Genomic DNA, 25,380 nt, shown 5'->3' with positions numbered 1-25,380 from the left:
ACGCGCAGGCTCAGCGGCCATGGCTCACGGGCCCAGCCGCTCCGCGGCACGTGGGATCTTCCCAGACCGGGGCACGAACCCGTGTCCCCTGCATTGGCAGGCGGACTCTCAACCACTGCGCCACCAGGGAAGCCCTCCATTTGAATTTTAGAATCAGCTTACCTAATTAAAAAATTTTGTTAATTTTGTTTCTCAAATTTATGTTATTAGGGAGGGTATATATATTTTACTATTTATTCAACTCTCTTTTAATGTCCTCCTATAATGCTTTAAAGTTTTCTTCACGTAGATTTTATATATTTCTTACTAAATTTAATGCTTAAGATAATTAATATTTTCTCATAAAAAGAATATTTTCTTTTATTGTATTTTCTGCCTTAGTCTCTATAAGAATGCTATTGATTTTTAAAAATTAATTTTATGCCAAGCTAGTTTACTCAATTTCAGTAATTCTGCTTCTAATGACTCATTTGATTTTGGGTTTTCCAGGGGTTATAATCATGATTAAAAAATAATAATTTTGTCTCTCCATCCTTCCTAATTTTTTTATCATGAGCTGCAAGTGTTACTTAGATTATTTAATTAAAAAATCTTTTACTCAACCATTTGAAAGAATAAGGCAGATTTGAAATGTATTGATATGGAAAACATCTCCAAGAAAAATGCTAACAGAAAAGTAAGCAGCAGAACAATACATACAGTATGATCCTATTTATTAAAACAAACAAAAAACTTTAGAACTAAAACAAAGAAACAATTAGAAACAAAATGTTCTTGCACCTTTGCACTCCAGGGTTGCTCCTCCTGTGAAGTTCATTGCACTCTGCAGGTTGAGAGTCCTGTTTCAATTTTTTAGAGCCTCTTGCCAATAGGTTACTTTCAGGTGGAATCTGATACTTTGATAAAACAATTCAGCAAGTTATATATATTCAGTACATAGAATAAGTTACATGATTTGACATCACATAATTTGATAAATAAGCTCTTTATCATCTTTTGGTTTGATTTTTCATAGGGATTTTGGAGTCAAATCTAAGTATATGACTATAGGCGAATAGTTTTAAAGGTTTTCTCCTTGAGAGACCTAAGCAGTTATTTTAACCATTTTTGCCTCTATAGAAGAGACGCTCAAACCGCCAAGTTAAACGGAAAAAATATACAGAGGATCTGGATATAAAGATCACAGATGATGAAGAAGAAGAAGAAGTAGATGTAACTGGTCCAATCAAAACTGAGCCTATCCTGCCTGAGCCAGTGCAGGAACCAGATGGCGAGACTTTGCCTTCCATGCAGTTCTTTGTGGTAAGCTGAGAACTTTAGCAATTTGAGACCTTTGTCTTGCTGCTCACAATCTCTGTTGACTGACTGCATCTTTTGCTACAGGAGAATCCCAGTGAAGAAGATGCAGCCATTGTAGACAAAGTGCTTTCTATGCGTATTGTGAAGAAGGAGGTGAGGCCTCTATTTTTAATGTCAGCCCATAATGCTGCAGTTACAGACTGTATGTAATGAGCACCTTTGGATGTCAGGCTATATTGCTACAGTGTAGTTACAAGAGATGGTGGAGAAAAGTTAGGTGGAAAGTAGGAACTGTCTTATTGCCACTTCATTCACTCATTTGTTTAAACTGGAAAAGGGCTTATTTTCTCCAGCTGTCAAGCCTCCAGCATTGAAATACCAGATTAAGTTCTTTAATCCCTTAGTCAGTAATATATTCTGGGAGCACTGGTATGAAGCTCTACCATGTGTGTTAAAATTAAAGGTTCTCTTTGACAAATAAGTTGTTAGTAACTGTAATTTCTTTCTTCTCAGCTTCCTTCTGGACAATATACTGAAGCAGAAGAATTCTTTGTCAAGTACAAGAACTAGTATGTGATCTGTGCAAAAAAGCTTTTCACCCCAAATTCCTCAGGGTTGTAAAAAGTTCTCCTGTATAGTCTATCCTGGGTGGGAATGTGTCCCTTTTTTTTAATAGTCTCCTCCCCTGTTTTTGATGAGGAAAATGTCTATTCAGAGAGAAGCTCAGGAATTGAGTCTTTATATTTACCTGCAGAAAGGTTGGGTAAGGATGGTTCCTGATTAAATCCCTTGTAAAAATCCTCTTTATGTTAGTCTAAGATTAAGACCTTGCTACTCAGAGTGTGATCCGTGGACCAGCAGAGTTAGCATCATTTGGGTGCCTGTTAGAAATGTGAACTTTCAAACCTACCCTAGACCAGGTGGTTTGTGTGCAAAATCAAGTTTAAGAAGCACCTAAGAGACTGTCTCCCCATTGAAGCACATACTCTTATGTCTGCTTCTGGCTAATCCCCACATCTCAGACACTAGCTGACCAGTTCCCCTTTCTCACACTGTGACTGGCTATTTCCATCCCCTTTAGCTCCTATCTACACTGTGAGTGGGCTACCATCTCCCAACTAGAGAAGGATAAGAGGATCCATCAAAAACTAAAGCGCTTCAAAACCAAAATGGCTCAGATGAGACACTTCTTCCATGAGGTAATTAGGAATAGGTATTGCCTATCATTTATTTCATAGAAGCATAAATTACTGGGGTTATCAACCTTGACTGATTCTTCAAAAGACTCATAGTTGCTTGGTATATATGGGTATAAAGTGTTCATTTTGATCGTTGGACTTTCCTTACTTAATTGCCCCAGGCTTTGTTTTACCAGGTCTAAATATGGTATTTTTATAAGTTATAGGTTACTTTGAAATTGAGTTTTTTGATATTCATGAAGTATTTTCAAAACAGATGGTAAACTGACCTCTGGTCCACTTGCGGCATTCTTCTCCCTCTAATGTCAGTCTTCAGCAATTGATGGTATCTGTAGACATAAGCAACCATATCATTAAGAGAGAACATTTATTTTCTCAAATTTCTAATCCAGTATAACTAGAAATAGTGATAAAGGAGCTTTAATATCACACACCCAGTGTTACTACTAGTTAAGTACTGGAACATTTGTAAGGGTCTCTTGAGCTGTATTTTAACTCTCAATAGTGGTTTGAAAGCTTTGTATATATATACCTTTCCCAAAATGGGATTTTTTATTACTGAGTGCCTTGAGAAGAAGAATTCTTTCTCAAAACTTCTTAAGACCTAAAGAGGAGGACTTCCTTGGTGGCACAGTGCTTAAGAATCCACCTGCCAGTGCAGGGGACACGGGTTTGAACCCTGGTCCGGGAAGATCCCACATGCTGTGGAGTGACTAAGCCTGTGTGCCACAACTACTGAGCCTGCATTCTAGAGCCCACGTGCCACAACTGCTGAGCCCACGTGCCACAACTACTGAAGCCTGCGCACCTAGAGCCTGTGCTCTGCAACAAGAGAAGCCACTGCAGTGAGAAGCCCGCGTACCGCAACGAAGAGTAGCCCCCGCTCCCCGCAACTAGAGAAAGCCCGCGTGCAGCGACAAAGACCCAATGCAGCCAAAAATAAATAAATAAATAAATTTATTTTTTTAAAAAACCCCTAAAGAGGAGCTAGTAAGAAAGAGTGAAAGAAGGAATAATGTATAGCTTCAGCAAAAAAACTCAGCTGTGGCCAAATACATCTGAAAAAACTATATCACGAGGTTTGCCAATAAATGAGTTATTTTCCACATCACTTGGAGGGGGCAAGTAGGGCCATGTAGGTTTTGTTTTTGTTTTTGTTTTTGTTTTAGCAGCCGCTCCGCGGCATGTGGGATCTTCCTGGACCGGGGCACAAACCCGTGTCCCCTGCATCGGCAGGCAGACTCTCAACCACTGCGCCACCAGGGAAGCCCCCATGTAGGTTTTATAATTTCTTTTTATATGAAAATAATAATAATTGCGTTGTGGGTTTTTTTTTGTTTTTTGATTTTTGGTCTATGTTCTTTTATTTTGTGAAATGTATGATGAAACTAATCCCATTCCAGTTGGTATTAGATATATAATTTGTGACCCTTGAGCCAAGTTCTGCTAACTGACTTGTATGCCAGTCAGTTTTGCCTTTATAGGTAGGCCATTTAACCAAATCAATTATTCATTTATTCATTGTTTATTATGTGCTAGTCACTATGGTAAACAAATCACACATGGTCTGTGTTCTCATGTAGCTCACTGTCTAATGGGGAGAGAGAGAGATTTAAAAATAATTCAGATTGTGGTAAGTGCCAGGAAAGAAAGAGCACAGGAAGACCTAAGAAAAAAATGCCTACTTTGGATAATCAATGAAGACTTCACTGAGAATTGAATTATGAATGAGTTAGCAAGACCATGAACACATGTAAATAGTACCCCTGGCATGGGAAATAGCAATATATGAAAGCCCTGAGACAGGATGAGGAACTGAAAGGACAGTGGGATTGATGTACGATAGAGAGTGAGTGGCCCGAAATGAGATCAGAGATTTAGGCAAGCAGGTGCTTATAGACCTTTTAGTTTTGTTTTTATTCTAAGTGCAAAGGGGGAAACCACTAGACTATTTAAAACAGGTCAAAGCACATCCAGTTTTCATTTTTAAAAGATCATCTGGGGTTTCCCTGGTGGTGCAGTGGTTAAGAATCCCCCCGCCAACACGGGACACGGGTTCGAGCCCTGGTCCGGGAAGGTCCCACATGCTGCAGAGCAACAAAGCCCATGCGCCACAACTACTGAGCCTGCGCTCTAGAGCCCGTGCTCTGCAACGAGAAGCCACCGCAATGAGAAGCCCGCGCACCGCAATGAAGAGTAGCCCCCGCTTGCCACAACTAGAGAAAGACTGTGCACAGCAACGAAGACCCAACACAGCCAAAAATAAATAAATAAAATTTATTAAAAAAAAAAAAATCATCTAGACTTTGGAGAATGGATTGGAGAAGAGTAAGCGTGAACGTAGGATGAGCAGTAAGGAGGCTGTTGAAGTTTTCTAGATGAGAAATTAAGGCTTATAGCAGAGTGGTTTCAGTGGTTAGAGAGAATGGATAGATTTGAGTTTAAAGTAGAATTGACAGGATTTCGTGTGATAGCTTATATAGATAGGTTTCTGGTCTGAGCAAATGGCTTGAGGTAGAGTTATTTATTAAAGAATGGAAGATTTTAGAAGCAACTGATTTGGGGAAAATCAAGATTTTAGTTTAGACCATGTTAAGCTTAAAATTCTGTAACATTTCTATCAAGGAGATAGATATACAAATCTGGATTTTTTAGGCTGCAATTTAACTTTGGAATGTATCAGCATATACATAATTATTAAAGCCTTAATAATGAATAGAGTCACCCTGGGGAAAGTTCTATACTTTCTAATAGTTCTGTACTTTTAAAAATTTCTTTCTATAAGGCAATGGATGTAAGCCCAGAGCCAATCCTTAAACAATTCTCACAAATTTAGAGGACCAGGTGAAGAAGGGACTGTTTGCCAGAGTGGTAGGAGAAAGATGAGGGAAAAGATATGTCACAAAAGTCAGGGGGAAAGAGTCTTTCTCCCTGAAAGAAAGAGTTTTTTCCTTAAGGTTTCTTTGAGATCTTTCTTTGGAGCCTTGGGTTATTTATCTTGGAATACCACCCAAAGTTGGATACCAGTGACTTAGGAACAAAAGAGCCAGTGAAGGTGACTGAGAATTGGCCAAAACAAAAAGTGAAACCAAAATAAAGGCGACCGAAGAGAATATGGTGTCCCACAAAAGCCTAGGGAAGAGAGTGCTTTGGGGAGAGAATAATTGTTGAATATGTTGTATAGGTAAATTAAGGTGAGTACAGAAATGTTTCCATTATATTTGGCAATTTGGAGATCATTAATAACCTCGACAAGAGTAGTTTCATTGTGTGATGGAAGTAGAAAGAAGAGTGGAATGGGTGGACAAGTAAGTGAATGAAGTGATGAAATGGAGGTACTGTGTGTTTAAAACTCTTGGAAAAGTTTGGGTATGAAGCAGAACAGGAGAATAGTTGGAGGGGGATGTAGAGTCAGGGAGGTCTTTTTAAGACGTGAAGTTTCCTGGTTGGGGAACTAAGATCACACATACAACAACTAAGCCCGCACACCACAACTACTGAGCCCATGCTCTCTAGAGCCCACGCACCGCAACTAGAGAGCCTGCATGCTGCAACTAGAGAAGACTGTGTGCCACAACGAAGAGCCCACGCACTGCAATGAAGACCCAGCACAGCCAAAATAAACTAATTAATTAATTAAAGAAAAGAGGAGAAATAGTCGAGCATGGTGGTATGTTATGGGAATGCTCCAGTAGAGAGAGATTCCTAAGAAGGCAAGAAGGAATGGAATCCAAAGCACATATGGAGAGAATGGCCTGTTAGGGAGTAGTGATACTTTATCTGGTAACAGGCAAGAGGATAGATGCCAATACAGGTAAGTGTGTAGTATATGATATTATGAAAATGGGGAACTCCCTTCTTTTCTCTTAATGAGTTCTGAAGTAGGGTTATCAGCTAAAGGTTGCATGGAGGAGTGGGTTTCCTGGACAGTGATCTTTTGGTCTTATTGTTTGGTTTCATAATTCCTCTAGGACGAAGAGCCCTTCAACCCAGACTATGTAGAGGTGGATAGGATATTGGATGAGTCTCACAGCATTGACAAGGACAATGGGGAGGTGAGTTGGGGCGTGGAGGAACATGAAAGGCCTCTTAAAGATTTCTGCCTGTCTTCTTGCCCATCCTTTATTTTTCAGATATGGCTGAAAAATTCCTTGGACTGAAAAGGTACTTTTGAATTTTTCTGAGAGATACTTAGAATGATACTGGGAAGGTAAAGGAGTACAGAGAGAGGCCAAAAGGAAAGTTTCTCAAATATCTGGAGCTATTTTACAAGGACTCATTAACCTTGGCCTCATTTTCTCGCAGATTTTATATGGGAGACCCTTGACCTTCAGTTGGGGGTGAGAGGTGGGGATGGACAAAGGGATACTTTACGAATCTCCAAATTTGTGAATATAAAAATACTTGCATAGACTCATAGCTTTCTTCATGTTGTTGAGAATTATTTCCTGTACTTAGCATCAGTTAAATGCATTTTCATTTGTCACTAAAACAGATACACTGCATTTGAATCAGTACCTTTAAATAGATGTGAGGTCCTATTCCCACAGGTTCAGATTCAGTACATCTAGGGTGGGATCCAGAGATCTGTATTTTTTTTTTTTTTTTTTTTTTTTTTTTTTGCGGGCCTCTCACTGTTGTGGCCTCTCCCGCTGCGGAGCACAGGCTCCGGAAGCGCAGTCTCAGCGGCCATGGCTCACGGGCCCAGCCGCTCCGCAGCATGTGGGATCTTCCCGGACGGGGGCACGAACCCGTGTCCCCTGCATTGGCAGGCGGACTCTCAACCACTGCGCCACCAGGGAAGCCCAGAGATCTGTATTTTTAAGTTGGTTCTCCAAGGGTTTCTCATGCATAGTTTGATTTGGGAACCACAGCACTAAAGCTTTCTTAGATTGGGTAGCAGATTTTAGATATGCTAAAACATTAGGTGATATGTTTTCATTAATCACTTTTTTTTATTTTTCAAATAAGAGTTATATAGATCTAAGCCACCAGTGAATTCAGCATTGCTCTCTTATTTAAATTTATTTAGGCCATGAACCACCATTTTATTAGAACCCTTCTCACTTCAAGTCATAGTTGTTGGTTTAACTTTGCAGGGCCACATTTCATCAAGTTGTTATCACTTCAAACAGTCACTGCTTACAGAGTGGGTAGTAGGGCGTTAACAGCAGAGCCTTGTTAAGACATCAGTGCTGGATGGTGGGCTGGGCTCACTCCAAGCTAAATGACTTGCTCCCATATATCATCCGTACAGGACCTAAGAGTCAAAGTCTTCCCTCTGTAAAATTCCCAGTTTATTTTATAAGCCTTCAGCGTTTCTCAGATAGAACCTTAGATGTCCAAGGCCCGTTACAATTCAGTGTCTTTAAATCCTAACAAGAATGCCTCAGAAAACATATCTTCTGCTTTTGGGGTTAGGGGTGGGAATTATTGCTTATTGTTCATTTGTGGGAGGTGAGAGTGGAATGGACCAGTTATTAGTCAGGACAGGTTAGCTACTGTTAAATCTCATCGCTTTCAGGATCTCAGCCTTCCCAGCCTTGAAAATCTTATGCTCTCTATCACTATACTTACACCTCATCTTCCAAAAGTAATTGGACTTTGATTAGGCTCCTCTGGAATGTATTGGGACCAGTATGACAGATGAAAGTGCTTTAATACCCTGGTACTGTAATTTATATCCCCAGTATTGGATAAAAATGTTCTGTTTGCCCATTTCCCCCTCCTCTCCAAAATGAGTTTGTCATCCTTGTTACATTACCCAATAATGGAAATAAATATTATAATAAATACTAAAGTTCTTGGAAGAGTAAGGGTGCTGGAAATATGTGACGTGGACAAATGTCTTTATGTAGAAAGTGACCTGAGTCACTACAGTAAAGAAAAAGGTCAAAGAGAAATTACATTAATGCTAGGTATTCCTTGATGTATATCTGTATTGAGACACATATCTTCATACTTCTTGCTGGCTGTTTTAACGGGTATTCTGTGAGTTGATAATTAGAGATTTCCTGGTGATTACACTAGGCCCAGTCTAATTCTTCTCGATTCATATAAGCCAAATATGGAATTGCAGTCCGGTCAGTGATCAGTCATCTTGAGTAGTGAGAATAGGAGCCATATCACCACTGGTCACTGCCCCGTCCCTTGTACTAGAATGCCTACATAGAGCATAGCACCGTAGTTGGAGCTTCAGCATTTCCCCTTCCTCTTCATTCTTACCTCTCTTCAGGGATACCTCTTGCAGTTATCTCCTAGCTTCCTGAGGCTCGCAAGAAGATCTCTTCTTGAGCAGCCACCATATGGCTGCTCTTTAAAACAGCATCTGCGCTGAGAGCTCCAGGAGCTCAGAAGCCCAGTGATTTCAGTCCTGCTCTGCTCCTATGGATTTAACCTGTTCTTCGCTTCTACAGTAGCCTGGCTTCTACTGTATCAAATTTGGTGCCAGGAGGATAGTATGGAAGAGGGCTACCATATCTTTTAATAAAGTAATTAACAATAATTAATTCAGTTCAACAATTCAATTTCAATCTATAATTCAACACAATATAGGATTTTTTTCTGTTTGTTTAATCTGCTTGGTTGATGAGCCTAATGTTTCAGTGCTTAGTGTTCTAGATAGTGCTGGGTAGAAATTTCATTTTCAGATTCTGATAAATTGTCTGGAAACAGGATCAGAGCCATAAATAGGACAGTGCATCAGCAGGTGAGCCTCTGGCTGGTGTTTTCAGCCTGACTTTTTGGGCACCTTTTTAGATATTGACACTTTGTGATCTGATTCTTTAGTCAAATTCTTATCTTTTAATCACGGCAGAGAACACAGAATCGTTTCATTAAGGCTTTGGCTTTTTCTCTCTTAGCCTGTAATTTACTACTTGGTAAAATGGTGCTCTCTGCCCTATGAGGATAGTACATGGGAGCTAAAAGAAGATGTTGATGAGGGCAAGATTCGAGAATTTAAACGGATCCAGTCAAGGCACCCAGAACTCAAAAGGGTGGTAAGTACATCTGCATTTAGAGTGTAAAGTCCATATAGGCAATGATTTAATTTTCTTCGTATGGAGTTTATGTTGTTTTAGCTTTTTATTATGGAAATTTTCAAACATATATAAAAGTTGAAGAAGTAGTATAATGTACCCGTCACCCAACTTTAACAGTGAACACATAGCCAATCTTGTTTCACATATTTCTCTACCTACTCATTTCCCCATTTCCCAGATTATTTTAAAATAAATCTCAGATTCCTTCATTTTATGTGTAACATTTCAGTGTTTATGTCTAAAAGATAAATAGTACCACTGTTACACTTGAAAAAATGTAACCATCCCTAAATATCATCAAGTAAGCAATCACTGTATTTCCCTGATTATCTTCTAACTTTTGTTAAATTCTTTGAATTAAATTCTAAGTAAGGTCTATATATTGCTATTAGTTAATATATCTCATATATATCTTTCTTAATTATAGTTTCCCCTTGATCTCCTCTCCCTCCTTTGCAATTTTCTCTTGAAGAAACCAGGTGATTGTTCTCTAGGGTTTTCCATAGTCAGTTTGCCAGTTACATTCCCCTTGGTATCTTTTCTGTCCCTTATATTTCACATAAATAGTTAGACGTAGAGCAGTAATGTCTGTTAGAACTTTTTATAGCTGTTCTGTCCAATACAGTAGCCACTAGCCACTAGCCACATTTCAAATGCTCAGTAGTTACATGTGGCTAAAGGCAGATATAAAACATTTTCTATCATTGTAGACAGTTCCATTAGATATCACTGTTCTAGAGGCTGGGGAGGGAGACCACTAAATCCACTTTATAGATGGTTCTGATAGGTTGTCTTTTGTGATATTATCAGCCATTTTTGTTCATTGCTGAGATCCATTCTTTAAGGACTTTTAAATGGTGATTCTATCATTTCTTCATTTATTAGACAGAATCTTCTGTAAAAGGAAATACGTTTCACCTACTATTTGGTTACCCTAAGGTACAGATGGTATAGGAATGGAGGATAAATGCTTTATTTATTTACCTTGTCCTTTATTTCCCAGTTTCAAAATAATGAAGTACCTTCCTTAGCACCCTCCAAAAGTGATCAGTGGGTTTTTTCTCTTTCCTTCTTCCTCTTTTTTTTAAAAAGTGTCATTATGGACTCATGAGTTTTAATATATTTAACATGTTTATATTTAACATGTTAATGTTTTTGAATTGACTTCAACTATGAGAGCTACCTAGTAAGTTTACCTAATTTCGTTATTGTCTCCACGCCATTTATTCAAATTTCCTATTTTTTAGAATCGTCCACAAGCAAGTGCCTGGAAGAAGTTGGAGTTGTCACATGAGTATAAAAACAGAAACCAATTAAGGGAATATCAGTTGGAAGGGGTCAATTGGCTGCTCTTTAATTGGTATAACAGGTAAAGAAAAGAGTAGGACCATAACATATAGGCTTAGTCTGAGATTATTTTTATTTATTTTCTGTTGAAACAGTTTCTTTTTAAGTACTTTCTAAAAAGATGGTCTCTTTTGACTTGCTTTTCTTTTTCCGTGATGAATCTACAGGCAGAACTGCATCCTGGCTGATGAGATGGGATTGGGCAAAACCATTCAGTCCATTGCCTTCTTACAGGAGGTATATAATGTGGGCATCCATGGCCCCTTCCTGGTCATTGCCCCACTGTCCACAATTACTAACTGGGAGAGAGAATTCAACACGTGGACAGAGATGAACACTATTGTGTACCATGGCAGTCTGGCCAGCCGGCAGATGATTCAGCAGTATGAAATGTACTGCAAAGATTCACGGGTGAGTTGTATGTAATACAAATATTATGGTTTAGAGAGTAGGCCAAGGTACCTGGTATTTTAGAGGCTTTTATATGAATCAAAGACTTTTATTGAGACTCTCCGTGATTTAAGGCAAAATTTTTGTTTAGATTGTGCAGGGCATTTTTTTTGACTTTGCTTTTTTTATCCAATGGACGTTTTGATCCAGTGGAAATTCTGGCTTTATTTATGAATGCATATATTTAAAATAGAGTTTTATCAGCATTGATGTTTTCATCAAGAAAGAATTTTCCAGAATGAAATTCATTTAGCTACTTTATTAATTCCTTGATCCATATGGTGGTGAACGTAAGCCATGTCCTTTTTTTTTTTTTAAAGTCTACAGAAATTTTCATCAAGATCAGTGCTTTTTGCTATGTAAGTTTGCAAGTAAAAATTTGAACCATTCATCTTTTCTTAACATTGAATTTTATGAGACTTTTTTTTCCTACCATTAGTTTCCTGTGGTTTTTATTTCTACCAAACCAAATTTATTCAAGTTGTATTTTGTTGCTTTTAATTTTGCTAAGGTAATTGGATTCTTCTGTCCATTTTTAGATAGTAACCAATATTAACACATACTACATTAGCTATTTCACTTTTAGTTTTATCTTGTATGTTTCAGCAGCACTCAACATTTGTGGATTTTAGTGTTTACCAACAGAAGATGTAGGGCTGAAATACATGAGGTAGGCATGCAGCAGAGTCAAAAATGTCCAGCTTCATTCAGCGAGGTCTGTCATTTTCCCAAGAAGCTGAGTGTGCTGAGGAGGCAGCGTATCTTAGATTCAGTGATTTGGCACTGTTTATCAGGAATATGAACAGTGGCAGAGGTGGGTGGTGGTGCAGTCGGTATTTCCTATTAAGCCTGCCTGAATATAAAAAATGGATGTGTGATTCGGAAGAGCATCTCCTTTAGGTACATTTTAGGCCTTTTCTGACTTTATTGCCTTCATGCTTAGGGGCGCCTCATCCCGGGTGCGTACAAGTTTGATGCCCTGATCACCACTTTTGAGATGATTTTGTCAGACTGTCCCGAGCTTCGTGAGATTGAATGGCGTTGTGTCATCATTGATGAAGCCCATCGACTAAAGAACCGTAATTGCAAGCTGCTTGATAGTCTCAAGCACATGGACCTGGTGAGTTCCTCTCACTGACTTGTGTGCAGAAACACCTGGAATTAAAGAAATCCTAATTCCCTGTGGAATTAATATAACCTTAATTTAGCAGAGAAGAATCAGAGTCTTGGTATTGGGTGGTGGGTATGGCCTGTGGGAATGGTAACCTGAAAGTCATAAAATTCATATAAACTTTAGAGTTGGTAGGTGATCGTAGGTTAATGGTTCTCAACTGGGTGGAGAGGTTGGGTATTACATTAGTTACCTATTGCTGCATAACAAAATATCCAAAAACTTAGTGGCTTAAAACAACTATGTTTTTTCATGATTCTCTAGCTCAGCAGCTTAGGCTGGGCTTGGTGAGCCCATTCTTCTGGTGGTCTTGCCTGGAGTCAGTAATGCAGCTGTAGCTGACAGTTGGTGGTGGTTGTTGGCTGGGTCATCTCCCACATGGCCCATCACCCCCTGTGGGCCAGACTTTACTTCTGTACATGGTAGAGTCAGGGCAGTGTTCCAAGAGGGTAAAGGTGGAAGCTACAAGGCCTTTGAGGCATAGGCTCTGAAACTCACATGATATCACTTCTGCTACATTCTCTTTGTCAGAGCAAGTTACAAGGCAAGCCCATGTTCAAGGGGTGAACCTTGATAGGAGGAACTACCGAAAATTAATGGCCATATTTAATCCAGCACAGGTACATTCTTCAGAGGGGGACATGTTAGGATGTCTGTGGGGAGTTGAGTGTGGAGAGGCATATTTAATTGGAAAAAACATATTCTGAATATTTCTTTATTGGCTTATAATATTTAAGATAAATTAATATGTTAAATAATATCAAGGGTTTTCTTGAGTATTTTGTTTATCAAAAGGGGGAGCAAGTAAAAGAAAAGAGAGTAATCTGGTCCATTCCCATAATTTTACAGTTAAAGAAATGAAAGCTAAAGTTATATACTTGATAGAAAACCCCAGAAGTCCTTCTGAGTTTTATCATTCTTCTGTGTTCTCCACTTCTAGGAGCACAAAGTGCTACTCACAGGAACACCATTGCAAAATACTGTGGAGGAACTGTTTAGCCTGCTTCATTTCTTGGAACCTTCACAGTTTCCGTCAGAATCAGAGTTCCTCAAGGACTTTGGGGATCTCAAGACAGAGGAACAGGTAGGAAGTCTGTCTAATGCGGTACTAACCCAGGACAAAAAAAGGTAAAGTTTGTACTAGGCAGATATCTGCTGTCATAGATATCACGGGCTGTTCTGAACTCCTTGTATGTAACCTTGTGCCTACATCATTTGTGGCATTGTCCAAAATCTACTTTTCTCAGATACTGGAAAACTCTTATTGTATTTCTCCATGTTTCCACCTAATGTGAGAATGTTTGTCCTCATGTTAGTGATTTCTTTTTTCTCTGTATTGGGCACAGGTTCAAAAGCTACAGGCCATTCTCAAGCCAATGATGCTGAGAAGACTCAAAGAGGATGTTGAAAAAAACCTGGCACCTAAGCAGGAAACCATTATTGAAGTAGAGCTGACCAACATTCAGAAGAAATACTATCGGGCTATTTTGGAGAAGAATTTCTCCTTTCTTTCCAAAGGGGCAGGTCATACTAACATGCCTAATCTACTCAATACAATGATGGAGTTGCGCAAATGCTGCAACCACCCATATCTCATCAATGGTGAGGGAATTCCTGGAAAATACCTACATTTCTGTGTTACCTTGTTTACTTTCTAAGTGATATTCCTCAGGAACAATAAATGCATTGACTGATCCATCCTAATTTGGGGATAGAGGAGATTTCTCCTTTTAAAGCAATTCTCATGTGGAACATCTTCCTGTAGTTCTTTCTACCCCTTTGATCCTGCATAATCTCCAAAGTTAAAAAGGATTTGCTGTTTAGAATTTCATGAATAAGAACTCAAGTCATTCTGTTCTGTCTTCACTGGTACTCCGTCTTGCTGTTTGTGTTTTGGATGCCGGTAGGGTGGTAATAGTGGTTTGCATGTACTATTCTGGTCCTTGTCCACATACTTACATATATTTTGCCCAGTTCTTAAGCCTGACTTACATGGAATATTTTGTATGAATAAAATTGAGGATGATTTAGGATTTTGGGGGTGCTGAAATTCTGTGTATGAGAAACATTGATATCAAGTCAGATTACTTTTTTTTCTTTGCTTCCTTGTCTCAGTTAAATAAACTGCAGCCTTAGTATGTTTCTCTGGATCTCACCATCAGGTTTGATTTTTCTTTTGGCAGGTGCAGAAGAAAAAATCCTAACAGAATTTCGAGAAGCTTGCCATATCATACCTCATGACTTCCACTTGCAGGCAATGGTTCGTTCAGCTGGCAAATTGGTTCTTATTGACAAGTTACTTCCGAAACTTAAAGCTGGTGGCCATAAGGTTCTGATCTTCTCCCAGATGGTACGCTGCCTAGATATCCTAGAGGATTATCTAATCCAGAGGAGGTAAGAAAAGAGTCATTCTTCGCCTTGTGTTTACTATATACTCATAAAGCTGCAAAGAGTAGGAGGGCCTGGGTTTAATTAAAGTTGACAAGGACTGGGATAAGAGACGTGTTTAAGACTCTCACTCTCCACTTTCTGATAAAGTTTTTGGTGAACTAGAGATATAGAGGTACTGATATTAATCCCAGTCTGCTTTTTTTTTTTTTTTTTTTTTTTTTTGGTATGCAGGCCTCCCCCCGCTGCGGCCTCTCCCGTTGCGGAGCACAGGCTCCGGACGCGCAGGCCCAGCGGCCATGGCTCACGGGCCCAGCCGCTCCGCGGCATGTGGGATCCTCCCAGACCGGGGCGCGAACCCGGCTCCCCTGCATCGGCAGGCGGACGCGCAACCACTGCGCCACCAGGGAAGCCCCCAGTCTGCTTTTTTGTTCTCTTTTTCTGCTTAGCTGATTAAACTTTCTTTCCTGTGATTCCCATACAGGTACTTGTATGAGCGTATCGATGGGCGAGTTAGAGGCAACCTTCGGCAGGCTGCTATTGACCGCTTCAGCAAGCCTGACTCAGACCGATTTGTCTTTTTGCTATGCACCCGGGCTGGTGGACTTGGAATTAATCTCACAGCTGCTGATACTTGCATCATCTTTGATTCAGATTGGAATCCGCAAAATGACCTGCAGGTAAAGGAAATCATTGTCTTAGGGACTAATCACCTAACCTGGGAGGTTTTGCAACAGGATCAGGATCTCTTAGAAAGTCTCGTCTTTTAGAGAGTATAGAATTGTTAGTTAGGTTACCAAACTTGTTCTGTAAAGGGTCAGATAGTAAATATTTTAAGCTTTGTAAATCAGACAGCCTCTGTTGTAACTACTCACCTCTGCTCTTGTACCACAAAAGCAGATATAGACAATATGTAAATAAATGGGTAGAGCTGTGTTTCAGCAAAAACTCTATTTACAGAAACAGGTGACTGGGATTTGTTGATCCCTGGTCTAGATGATGGGGCAATAATTTCATCTTGAAGTTGACTTGATTTTGAGTTGATTTCATGGCTGCTTTATAGATGGAAATTGGTATTTTGAATCCTTCTCCCCCCACCCCCTCTAATGTTACGTTTTTTGTTTTTTTAAATTAATTAATTTATTTTATTTATTTGGCTGCATCAGGTCTTAGTTGTGGCACACGGGATCTTAGTTGCAGCATGCGGGATCTTTGTAGAGCCATGTGGGCTTCTCTCTAGTTGTGGCGCACGGGCTTAGTTGCCCTGTGGCATGTGGGATCTTAGTTCCCCAACCAGGGATCGGACCCGCGTCCCCTGCATTGGAAGGGGGATTCTTAACCACTGGACCACCAGGGAAGTCCCTCTAATGTTATGTTATCTTTGCCCTTCCTTCCACCAGGCCCAAGCACGGTGTCATCGAATTGGGCAGAGTAAAGCTGTGAAGGTGTACCGCCTCATCACTCGTAATTCTTATGAGAGAGAGATGTTTGATAAGGCTAGCCTCAAGTTGGGATTGGATAAAGCTGTGCTTCAGTCCATGAGTGGTCGGGATGGCAACATTACTGGAGTGAGTCTTCTTAATCTCTAACTATACTTGTAACAGGTCATAGTGATGGAGGGAGACAAAAGCTATTTTTGCATAGGAACCTGACCTCTCATTTGGGTTCTCAATTATCGTTTCTTAAAATACAATAAAATGTCATGATATGGTTAGATAATATTCTCTTGTAGTTTTTTCACCTTTCTATTGGCTTTTGTAGATCCAGCAGTTCTCCAAGAAGGAGATTGAAGATCTCTTACGGAAAGGAGCATATGCAGCCATAATGGAGGAAGATGATGAGGGCTCCAAGTTTTGTGAAGAGGACATTGACCAGATCTTGTTAAGACGAACCACTACCATCACCATTGAATCTGAAGGAAAGGGTTCTACGTTTGCCAAGGTATGTTCTGTCGGTGCCAGCGGCTGAAGAAGCAGAGAGAGAGAGACAGGACTCTCTAGAACTGAATGTATTTTTTTAATGTAGTTTTTAAATATACTGGTTTCCCATTGCTCAAAAAAGTGGTATAGTCAACTTTACTGTTTCTTTGTTCCTCACTAGGCAAGCTTTGTGGCTTCTGAAAATAGGACTGATATTTCTCTGGATGACCCCAACTTTTGGCAAAAGTGGGCCAAAAAGGCTGACCTGGACATGGATCTACTCAATAGCAAGGTGAGCTTCCTTCTCCTTTAGAGAGGAAGTATTGCAGAAAACACATTACTTTCTGGAGTCTTTATAGCTGCTCTGATTCTTCAGTGCTGACCTTGGCTTATAATGATATATACAAGGGCCATTATAAAAACTTTCTACACAGGAGGCCCCAGAAAACTACTTAGATAACTACCACTTAATTTCGCTTCCTGAGTACCCGTAGATTATTTTGCATGTCCAAAAAAGAATCTCTCTTTGATTATCTACAAATGTTACATCCAAGGCTATTTCAATCTGATTGTCTTTAATTCCTTTCCCATGATCATATCGTGAAGAGAGTTACTTCTCCTTTTGTTCTCTGCATAGAATAACTTGGTGATTGACACACCTAGAGTACGAAAACAGACCCGCCACTTCAGCACTCTGAAAGATGATGACCTAGTGGAATTCTCTGATTTGGAAAGTGAAGATGATGAGCGGCCACGCTCTCGCCGACATGACCGTCATCATACCTATGGGCGCACTGACTGCTTTCGGGTGGAAAAGCACCTCCTGGTATATGGGTAAGAACCCACCTTGCCATCAGAGGTAGTGCATCTCCATCCTGATAGACACCTAGTTTGCTTTTCAAATTGGAAGCTATGGTCAAAGAGGGGATAATGGGAAAAACTTTATTCTATTACCATGTTTTTCCAAAATCTTTTTGTCTCCCACCTTTTGGGAAATGTGATTCTGAGGGACTGGGGAATATCATTGAATTAGAGTCCCCAGGAAAATATCAATATAATTTCTTTTTTTGGTTTTATTTTTTAGTTGGGGACGGTGGCGAGATATTCTGTCTCATGGACGCTTCAAGCGACGGATGACTGAAAGAGATGTGGAAACAATTTGCCGGGCCATCCTTGTGTACTGTCTTTTACACTATCGTGGGGATGAAAATATCAAAGGCTTCATCTGGGACTTGATTAGCCCTGCTGAAAATGGCAAGACAAAAGAATTGCAGAATCATTCAGGTGATTATCAAGTCTTTGCTTTTCATCTTTTTATAGGTTACCTAATCCTCTTCAGGTCCAAGGGTTTTTCTCAATCCAAGTCTTCGATCTATCCCCTTTCCCAGGTCTCTCTATCCCTGTGCCCCGTGGACGCAAGGGGAAAAAAGTAAAGTCACAAAGCACTTTTGATATCCATAAGGCAGATTGGATCCGGAAATATAACCCTGATACTCTGTTCCAAGATGAGAGTTATAAGAAGCACTTGAAACATCAGTGTAACAAGTAAGGATGGAATTTAACATACTAAAGCATTTTCCATCTCAAGCTTTCTACACTATTATTGAGCCAGTTCTTTCTCTGTCCCTTCTAGGGTCCTGTTGCGGGTACGAATGCTATACTATCTGAGACAGGAGGTTATTGGAGACCAGGCAGAGAAGGTGTTAGGGGGTGCTATTGCCAGGTAAAGTTATGCTGTATTTTTCTTTATGCCATGGCTTATTGCAGAAAAGATTGGTGTACTTATTTCATTCTAAATTATTTTTGGGATACCTGATAATTAAGATCTGTATATCAGGTCTTCAGTCCTATACAGTCAGCCTTTTGTATCCATGGGTTTTGCATCCTTTTGATCCACGGTTAGTTGGATCCATGGATATGAAGGGCCATCTGTATTCATTGTACGACACCATTTTATATAGGGGCTTGAACATCCATGGATTTTGGTATCTGGGGGGACTCCTGGAACCAATCCTCTTCGGATACTGAGGGACAGCTGTTCTTGATACCCGTGGAAGGAAATAGGCAGATGTATGACCATTTAAATTAATAGATAAAAGAAGATACCTGTAATAATCTTCCCAAGGATTGTCTACTTTAATTTCCTGCATTGCTATGCTAACTCTGCCTCTTATACCTTTAGTGAGATTGACATATGGTTCCCAGTAGTGGATCAGCTGGAGGTTCCAACAACATGGTGGGACAGTGAGGCTGATAAGTCCCTGCTCATTGGAGTCTTTAAGCATGGTAGGTATCTGCTCTTATTAGTCTGTTCTTTTCCCATTGTAGATTTATGTCCACAGATGAGATATTTAGCAAAATGCTCATGACCAATAATTATGTTTGAGTGGGAAACTAGTCCTTAAATATCCAGAGCCATTAGTTCCTATGAATAAATGTTTAAGAAAGACCAGATGGGGCTTCCCTGGTGGCGCAGTGGTTGAGAGCCCGCCTGCCGATGCAGGGGACACAGGTTCGTGCCCCGGTCCGGGAAGATCCCACATGCCGCGGAGAGGCTGGGCCCGTGAGCCATGGCCGCTGAGCCTGCGCGTCCGGAGGAGCCTGTGCTCCGCAACGGGAGGGGCCGCAACAGTGAGAGGCCCGCGTACCGCAAAAAAAAAAAACAAACAAAAACAAAAACAAAAAAAAAACCAGATGGATAGTTAAATCCCAAGGTAGGGAGTCTCCCATTTGTTCTCTAATCACTGTTAACAATCTGTATGTAGTGGTATCTTAAGTTAAGCTTCCACAATCCAGGGAAATAATGCATGTCCACTCTTGTTAATAATAACCATGTTTAATTTGTATGACTTTCCTGTGGCTTGCTGGAAGTGTTCTTGTATAACATCTTATTTGTCTAAATATTCAGCGGTCACTCTCACGTAGATGTGAACAACCATGCTTGAGTGAAACAAATATAGAGTATAAAAAGGGAGAAAACTCCCTTTTCAGTCTTGCCTAATAACAAATTCCAGGCATTAAAAGCAGTAAGTGCTAACTTCCAGCCTAGTGACTTAGTGATTTGGAATATCATTTCTTTTTTAATATACTTTCACGTTTACTTCTGTAAGATAAAAGTAGTGGTACTTAATTCACATTTTTGACATGTTTAATTGGATAGGAAAAACTGTGAGCATTTGTAGTCTTAGATTTACTTGTAAGACACAGAGGCTTTAGAAGAGTCCAAACATCCTGAAGTGTGTTCATCATTCATCAAACATTCAGAGTGCCTGTTTGTTTGCAGGTGCAGATATCTTATCCTTTATTTGAAAATGTGTGACCTAGTTCTAAATCATTTAAACTTTTAAAATTTCCTCACTTATGTATTGATAGTAAGAATGATGATAAAATATTACCCGTTAAATGGCTAAGTAAATCTATCACCATTCTCTATAAACACCGATTAAATTCCTGTTTTCAGTAACTAGTGATAAAACTCTTTGTGACTCTAAATTGCTGTAGAAATGTTAAATATCGTACTGTAACCCAATAGCTATCGAAGTTAAAATTTTCACTATATTTTGCATTATGATACCAAAGGAGCCCACATTGTTATTCCAGCAGCATACGAAGCATGCTTACATAAAGGCAGAATGAATCTCTGATTTTCTTCAAATTATGGCTCTTTTTCTTCTAGGCTATGAAAAATATAATACTATGAGGGCAGACCCAGCCTTGTGCTTCCTGGAAAAGGCTGGCCGACCAGATGACAAAGCCATTGCAGCAGAACATCGAGTGTTGGATAATTTTTCTGACATAGTGGAAGGGTAAGCATTAGTGTTTAGTTCTCTTAAAGCTCTGTGTCCACCCTATGAAGGGTATTTGTTGCTTGTACTAAGAGATAACTCTAGCCTTGACTGAACCCATTCGGATTCTTAATGGTGGTTTTACTCATGAATGATAAATTCTTAATAAACAGACCAGCAGAAAGGTCTCCATAAACTGGCCTAAAACCATACATCGCAGTATGATGCAACTAAGGGTGAAAATTATTGTTATTCCCAAATGGCTTATTTGACGTTCTATTCAGTTTTCTCTGCAATGCTTTTCTGTACAGCCGTAGTAGCTGAGAGGATAACTGGTTCTCTTGAAAGATAGTAGTCATGCAGCAATCCCATGCCACTTATATGATAGAGCCTCAGGAAATTTTAGCCCTGGTTTATCTCCCAGTGGCGGCTGACACATAAAGCTGTTACTCTGCCTGGATACATGCCTCGATGATGAGTTGCCATGCTAATACTGAGCCACCAGGTAGGGCATTGTTGCCCTGGTTTGGGTGCCAGTGAGTTTAACAAAACTTCTCATGTGGAGACCTGAGGGGCATGTGAAATAGTTGGCTTAGTTGATGAATACCCTCCCAGTCCTTTGTGATTGAGAGATTTCTCTTTGATGATCACAACCTCAGTTTGCCTAGTATAGGACCCTCAAAGGAAATTGGCTTGTTTATTTATTGCAAATCATTTATTACATCATCCTTCTGCTCAGTAGAGCAAAGTATCAATAGTAAAAATAAACAAGCAAGCATAGACCATTCAAATGAAGTAATAAAAGTAAATACTAGTTGGGAAGGAGGGGGAAAATGGGTTAAACAATATAAAGAGCTAGTAAGAGAAAGGAAATGTGCTGGTCAAAGTGTTTCTTTTAAAGTCAAACAATTTAGAACTGAACTTTGTCATTTTCTCATGCCTCTGGATGATTTTAGGGTTGACTTTGATAAAGATTGTGAAGATCCTGAATATAAACCACTCCAGGGTCCCCCAAAGGATCAAGATGATGAGGTGAGGAATTCTCATTTGAGTCCAGCTTTTCTCTATTACTAAATAGTATTCTCCTATTCCCTGAATCATGAAGTATATTAATTTATAATACAAAATGGAAAGTACCATTTGAGAATATAAAGTATTAATGGAGAGGATTTTAACACCAGCTGGGGGAGATCAGGTATGGCTTTGTGGAGGAGGTGGGACCCAAGCTGGACAATGAAGTATATTATTTGACTACATAATTCCTGAGTCCCACTGTCTTCAAGCCTTTGATAAGAACTGATTTTTCAGGTTTTATTTTCATATTCTTTTAGTTGGTTGCTTCCAATTTTCTGTAAGGGTTCCTTTCATTAGAAAATTTTCTGGATACCTTGGTGCCATAGAAGGACACACACGAGAAAGTGATTTCAGAGTGCCAATTTTACCCCCTTTTCCTCCCCTCTCCATCCTGCGGGGTGGATCTCCTTCTCTAGGGTGATCCCTTGATGATGATGGATGAGGAGATCTCAGTTATAGATGGAGATGAAGGTAAACTTCTAAGTCAACTAGTACAATTTTGTGTGGGCTGGTGGGGTTGGGGGACTGACTGAATTCTGTCCTTTCCTGGGATACCAGAGAGCTTTGCCTTTGGGTGGGTTGAGATACCAGTTATCTCTACTACCTTTCCTGTACTTCCTGTTTATTCTACTTTGCTGCCCACAGCCCAGGTGACCCAACAGCCAGGCCATCTATTCTGGCCTCCAGGCTCTGCTTTGACAGCTAGGCTTCGGCGCCTAGTTACAGCCTATCAGCGCAGCTACAAGAGAGAACAGATGAAGATAGAGGCTGCAGAACGTGGGGATCGGAGAAGGCGGCGTTGTGAGGCAGCCTTCAAGCTAAAAGAAATTGCACGGCGGGAGAAACAGCAACGGTAAAATATGGCTGGGAATTTGAACTGAGCTGTAAGCTTGTCTTCTGCTATGGGCGCTATATTGAAAAGCATCTTAGGAAGGATTATTTGGAATTCCCTAAGAGGGACCATCTTTTTTGTCTTTGTTACACCTCTACGACGTAAAACCACACTTAATCGTAACTCCCAGGAAGATCTCATATGTAGGCATCCTCATTGAGTTGTTTGTTTGCATCATTTTCCCCCTTAGCTTGCTAATTCTTAAATTCTTACATGTTATAGAGTACCTCTTCCTACCTCTTCTGCTGTCTTCTGGGGCTTTTTTTTTTTTTTTTTTTTTTGCCCCAACTTACATTTTTTTGCGCATTCAGATATTCTAAGCCATACTAAGAAGTAACCATTTCCTGTGTTCTGATCACTGTTGCCTGATTCCTCTTCCCTTTGTAGATGGACAAGGCGTGAACAAACTGATTTCTATCGAGTAGTTTCTACCTTTGGTGTGGAGTATGACCCCGACACCATGCAGTTCCATTGGGATCGATTCCGCACTTTTGCCCGACTGGACAAAAAAACAGATGAAAGCCTTACCAAGTATTTCCATGGCTTTGTGGCCATGTGCCGCCAAGTGTGCCGCCTTCCCCCAGCAGCTGGTGATGGTAAGCAAGACTGAAGCGTCTTGGGTGAGTGGGGATGGATTGTGACAGAACCAACTCTTGGTTCATTTCTTCTTCCACCCTTATCTCTTGCAGAACCCCCAGACCCTAATCTGTTCATTGAGCCCATCACTGAGGAAAGGGCCTCACGGACTCTCTATCGTATTGAATTGCTTCGGCGCTTACGGGAACAAGTTTTATGCCACCCTCTTTTGGAAGATCGGCTGGCATTATGTCAGCCTCCAGGTCCTGAATTGCCCAAATGGTGGGAGCCCGTTCGGCATGATGGGGAGCTTCTACGAGGGGCAGCCCGCCATGGGGTGAGCCAAACAGACTGCAACATCATGCAGGACCCAGACTTCTCTTTTCTGGCTGCCCGTATGAATTATATGCAGAACCATCAGGCAGGAGCACCAGCTCCATCCCTATCACGCTGCTCTACTCCACTGCTACACCAGCAGTATACCTCGCGCACTGCCTCACCACTGCCCCTGCGCCCAGATGCTCCTGTTGAAAAGCCACCCGAGGAGACAGCTGCCCAGGTCCCCAGTCTGGAGAGTCTGACTTTAAAGCTAGAGCATGAGGTGGTGGCCAGGAGCCGACCAACCCCACAAGACTATGAGATGCGAGTAGCCCCCTCTGATACTACCCCTCTGGTTTCCCGGAGTGTTCCACCAGTCAAACTGGAGGATGAGGATGATTCAGACTCTGAGCTGGACTTGAGCAAGCTGTCACCATCATCCTCTTCTTCCTCATCCTCATCCAGCTCCAGCTCCAGCACTGATGAGAGTGAGGACGAGAAGGAAGAGAAGCTAAGTGAGTGCATGTGACAGGCTGTTGGCCCTCTTCCCCATTCCCCCCCACCCCCGCTCTTTCCCTTCTTTTCTAAATGCATCCTCTGAGATTCAGAAATTGATGTGATAGAATATCGAAGGAGATCTGTTATACTTAGGGCCTTTATTTAAAGCCCATGTAATACCATTCCTATATAACTTTATTCTTCCACCTTTGCTCACACATTCTGTATGCTCTCTAGCTGCTGACCGGTCCCGCTCAAAGCTCTATGATGAAGAAAGTCTCCTGTCCCTCCCTATGTCCCAAGATGGATTTGCAAATGAAGATGGAGAACAAATGACCCCTGAGCTGCTGCTGCTACAAGAAAGACAAAGAGCTTCTGAGTGGCCCAAGGTAACAGCCTCATTCCTGGACATGTCGAGTCTAAAAATACAGTGTGACATATACAGAGAACAAGGAATAATAGATGGTTCTGGGTTTCTTTGATTGTGTTTAGTGCTACATGTTTTTTTCGTGAAACTCTTCCCAGTTGACTTTGGGATCTGATACTCTTCCCTCCCTCCTGTCTGACTTATGATTTTTAATTATCCTGATAATGATAGAACTATTTTTTGTCACAGGATCGCATAGCTAGTACTCAGGCCCTAACTGATTTCTTTTTCCCCACTCAGGATCGTGTCCTGATAAACCGTATTGACCTCGTCTGCCAGGCCGTACTCTCAGGGAAGTGGCCTTCTAGCCGCCGGAGCCAAGAAATGGTAACAGGAGGAATTTTGGGGCCAGGCAACCACTTGCTAGACAGTCCCTCATTGACTCCAGGAGAATATGGTGACTCTCCGGTCCCCACACCACGAAGTAGCAGCGCAGCTTCCATGGCAGAGGAGGAAGTGTCCGCTGTCACCACAGCGGCAGCTCAGTTCACCAAACTTCGCCGAGGCATGGATGAGAAGGAGTTTACAGTTCAGATCAAAGATGTAAGCTGAGCATCTAGGCATTGGGAAGTGAGGAAGGAGTCTGTAATTCTTGCTGACTAGCTGTCCGAACATAATACTAAGCTCGTTTGGCCCACTGACTTTAAAAATGAGAGAAGAAAAAAGTTAGTGCTCACAAAGATCCATTTAGGAAAAGTCACTGCACTAAAGGAAGGGATCTTATCTTGACTTGTATCTCCTGAGGACTAGATTAAAAGAAAACCATATCTTTAAAAGAAATTTAATTGACACAAGGGTTCTTTTGAGTGGCTCATTTCTGGAGCCTAGAAACCTAGTTTTTAAAAATTGAAATCAAACTGTGGAAAAGCTATTAAAGTGATGCCCAAGTATTATGGGCCTTATTAAGTTAAAAATAAAAAGGAATCATTCCTACTGAAATTAAATCCGTATTGTTTTATGGATGGAACATTTTATTTTTCCTGATGGTCTTCCC

The 25,380-nt window shown here is 40.6% G+C and overlaps 1 protein-coding gene and 1 non-coding gene across 6 annotated transcripts in view; both read left to right on the top strand.

Moving 5' to 3' along the window:
* Positions 1-25,380, top strand: part of CHD8 (chromodomain helicase DNA binding protein 8) — a 58,441-nt gene that overhangs the window by 28,227 nt on the left and 4,834 nt on the right. For 4 of the 5 annotated variants that reach the window (XM_024133773.3, XM_024133777.3, XM_024133768.3 and 1 more), the window contains exons 6-34: positions 1,120-1,302; positions 1,384-1,452; positions 1,813-1,868; positions 2,381-2,498; positions 6,470-6,553; positions 9,362-9,499; positions 10,789-10,910; positions 11,056-11,299; positions 12,282-12,458; positions 13,450-13,593; positions 13,856-14,111; positions 14,693-14,903; positions 15,382-15,577; positions 16,298-16,465; positions 16,659-16,838; positions 16,998-17,108; positions 17,454-17,650; positions 17,901-18,100; positions 18,181-18,361; positions 18,450-18,539; positions 18,999-19,102; positions 20,493-20,622; positions 21,558-21,633; positions 22,092-22,146; positions 22,321-22,528; positions 22,955-23,163; positions 23,257-23,976; positions 24,197-24,348; positions 24,627-24,929. In XM_024133773.3, the coding sequence (XP_023989541.1) occupies positions 1,120-1,302; positions 1,384-1,452; positions 1,813-1,868; positions 2,381-2,498; positions 6,470-6,553; positions 9,362-9,499; positions 10,789-10,910; positions 11,056-11,299; positions 12,282-12,458; positions 13,450-13,593; positions 13,856-14,111; positions 14,693-14,903; positions 15,382-15,577; positions 16,298-16,465; positions 16,659-16,838; positions 16,998-17,108; positions 17,454-17,650; positions 17,901-18,100; positions 18,181-18,361; positions 18,450-18,539; positions 18,999-19,102; positions 20,493-20,622; positions 21,558-21,633; positions 22,092-22,146; positions 22,321-22,528; positions 22,955-23,163; positions 23,257-23,976; positions 24,197-24,348; positions 24,627-24,929 (5,082 nt within the window). The remainder of the gene's footprint in view (positions 1-1,119; positions 1,303-1,383; positions 1,453-1,812; positions 1,869-2,380; positions 2,499-6,469; positions 6,554-9,361; positions 9,500-10,788; positions 10,911-11,055; positions 11,300-12,281; positions 12,459-13,449; positions 13,594-13,855; positions 14,112-14,692; positions 14,904-15,381; positions 15,578-16,297; positions 16,466-16,658; positions 16,839-16,997; positions 17,109-17,453; positions 17,651-17,900; positions 18,101-18,180; positions 18,362-18,449; positions 18,540-18,998; positions 19,103-20,492; positions 20,623-21,557; positions 21,634-22,091; positions 22,147-22,320; positions 22,529-22,954; positions 23,164-23,256; positions 23,977-24,196; positions 24,349-24,626; positions 24,930-25,380) is intronic. The other variant, XM_007104800.4, reaches the window with a different exon arrangement.
* On the top strand, positions 21,068-21,177 carry LOC112063545 (small nucleolar RNA U6-53/MBII-28). The gene has a single exon (XR_002891049.1). It is a non-coding gene; the product is annotated as a small nucleolar RNA U6-53/MBII-28 (small nucleolar RNA).

The sequence above is a fragment of the Physeter macrocephalus genome, chromosome 11 (genome assembly GCF_002837175.3).
Source record: "Physeter macrocephalus isolate SW-GA chromosome 11, ASM283717v5, whole genome shotgun sequence".
NCBI classification, from domain to species: Eukaryota; Metazoa; Chordata; class Mammalia; order Artiodactyla; family Physeteridae; genus Physeter; species Physeter macrocephalus.
This window is presented reverse-complemented; position numbering and strand designations above follow the sequence as displayed.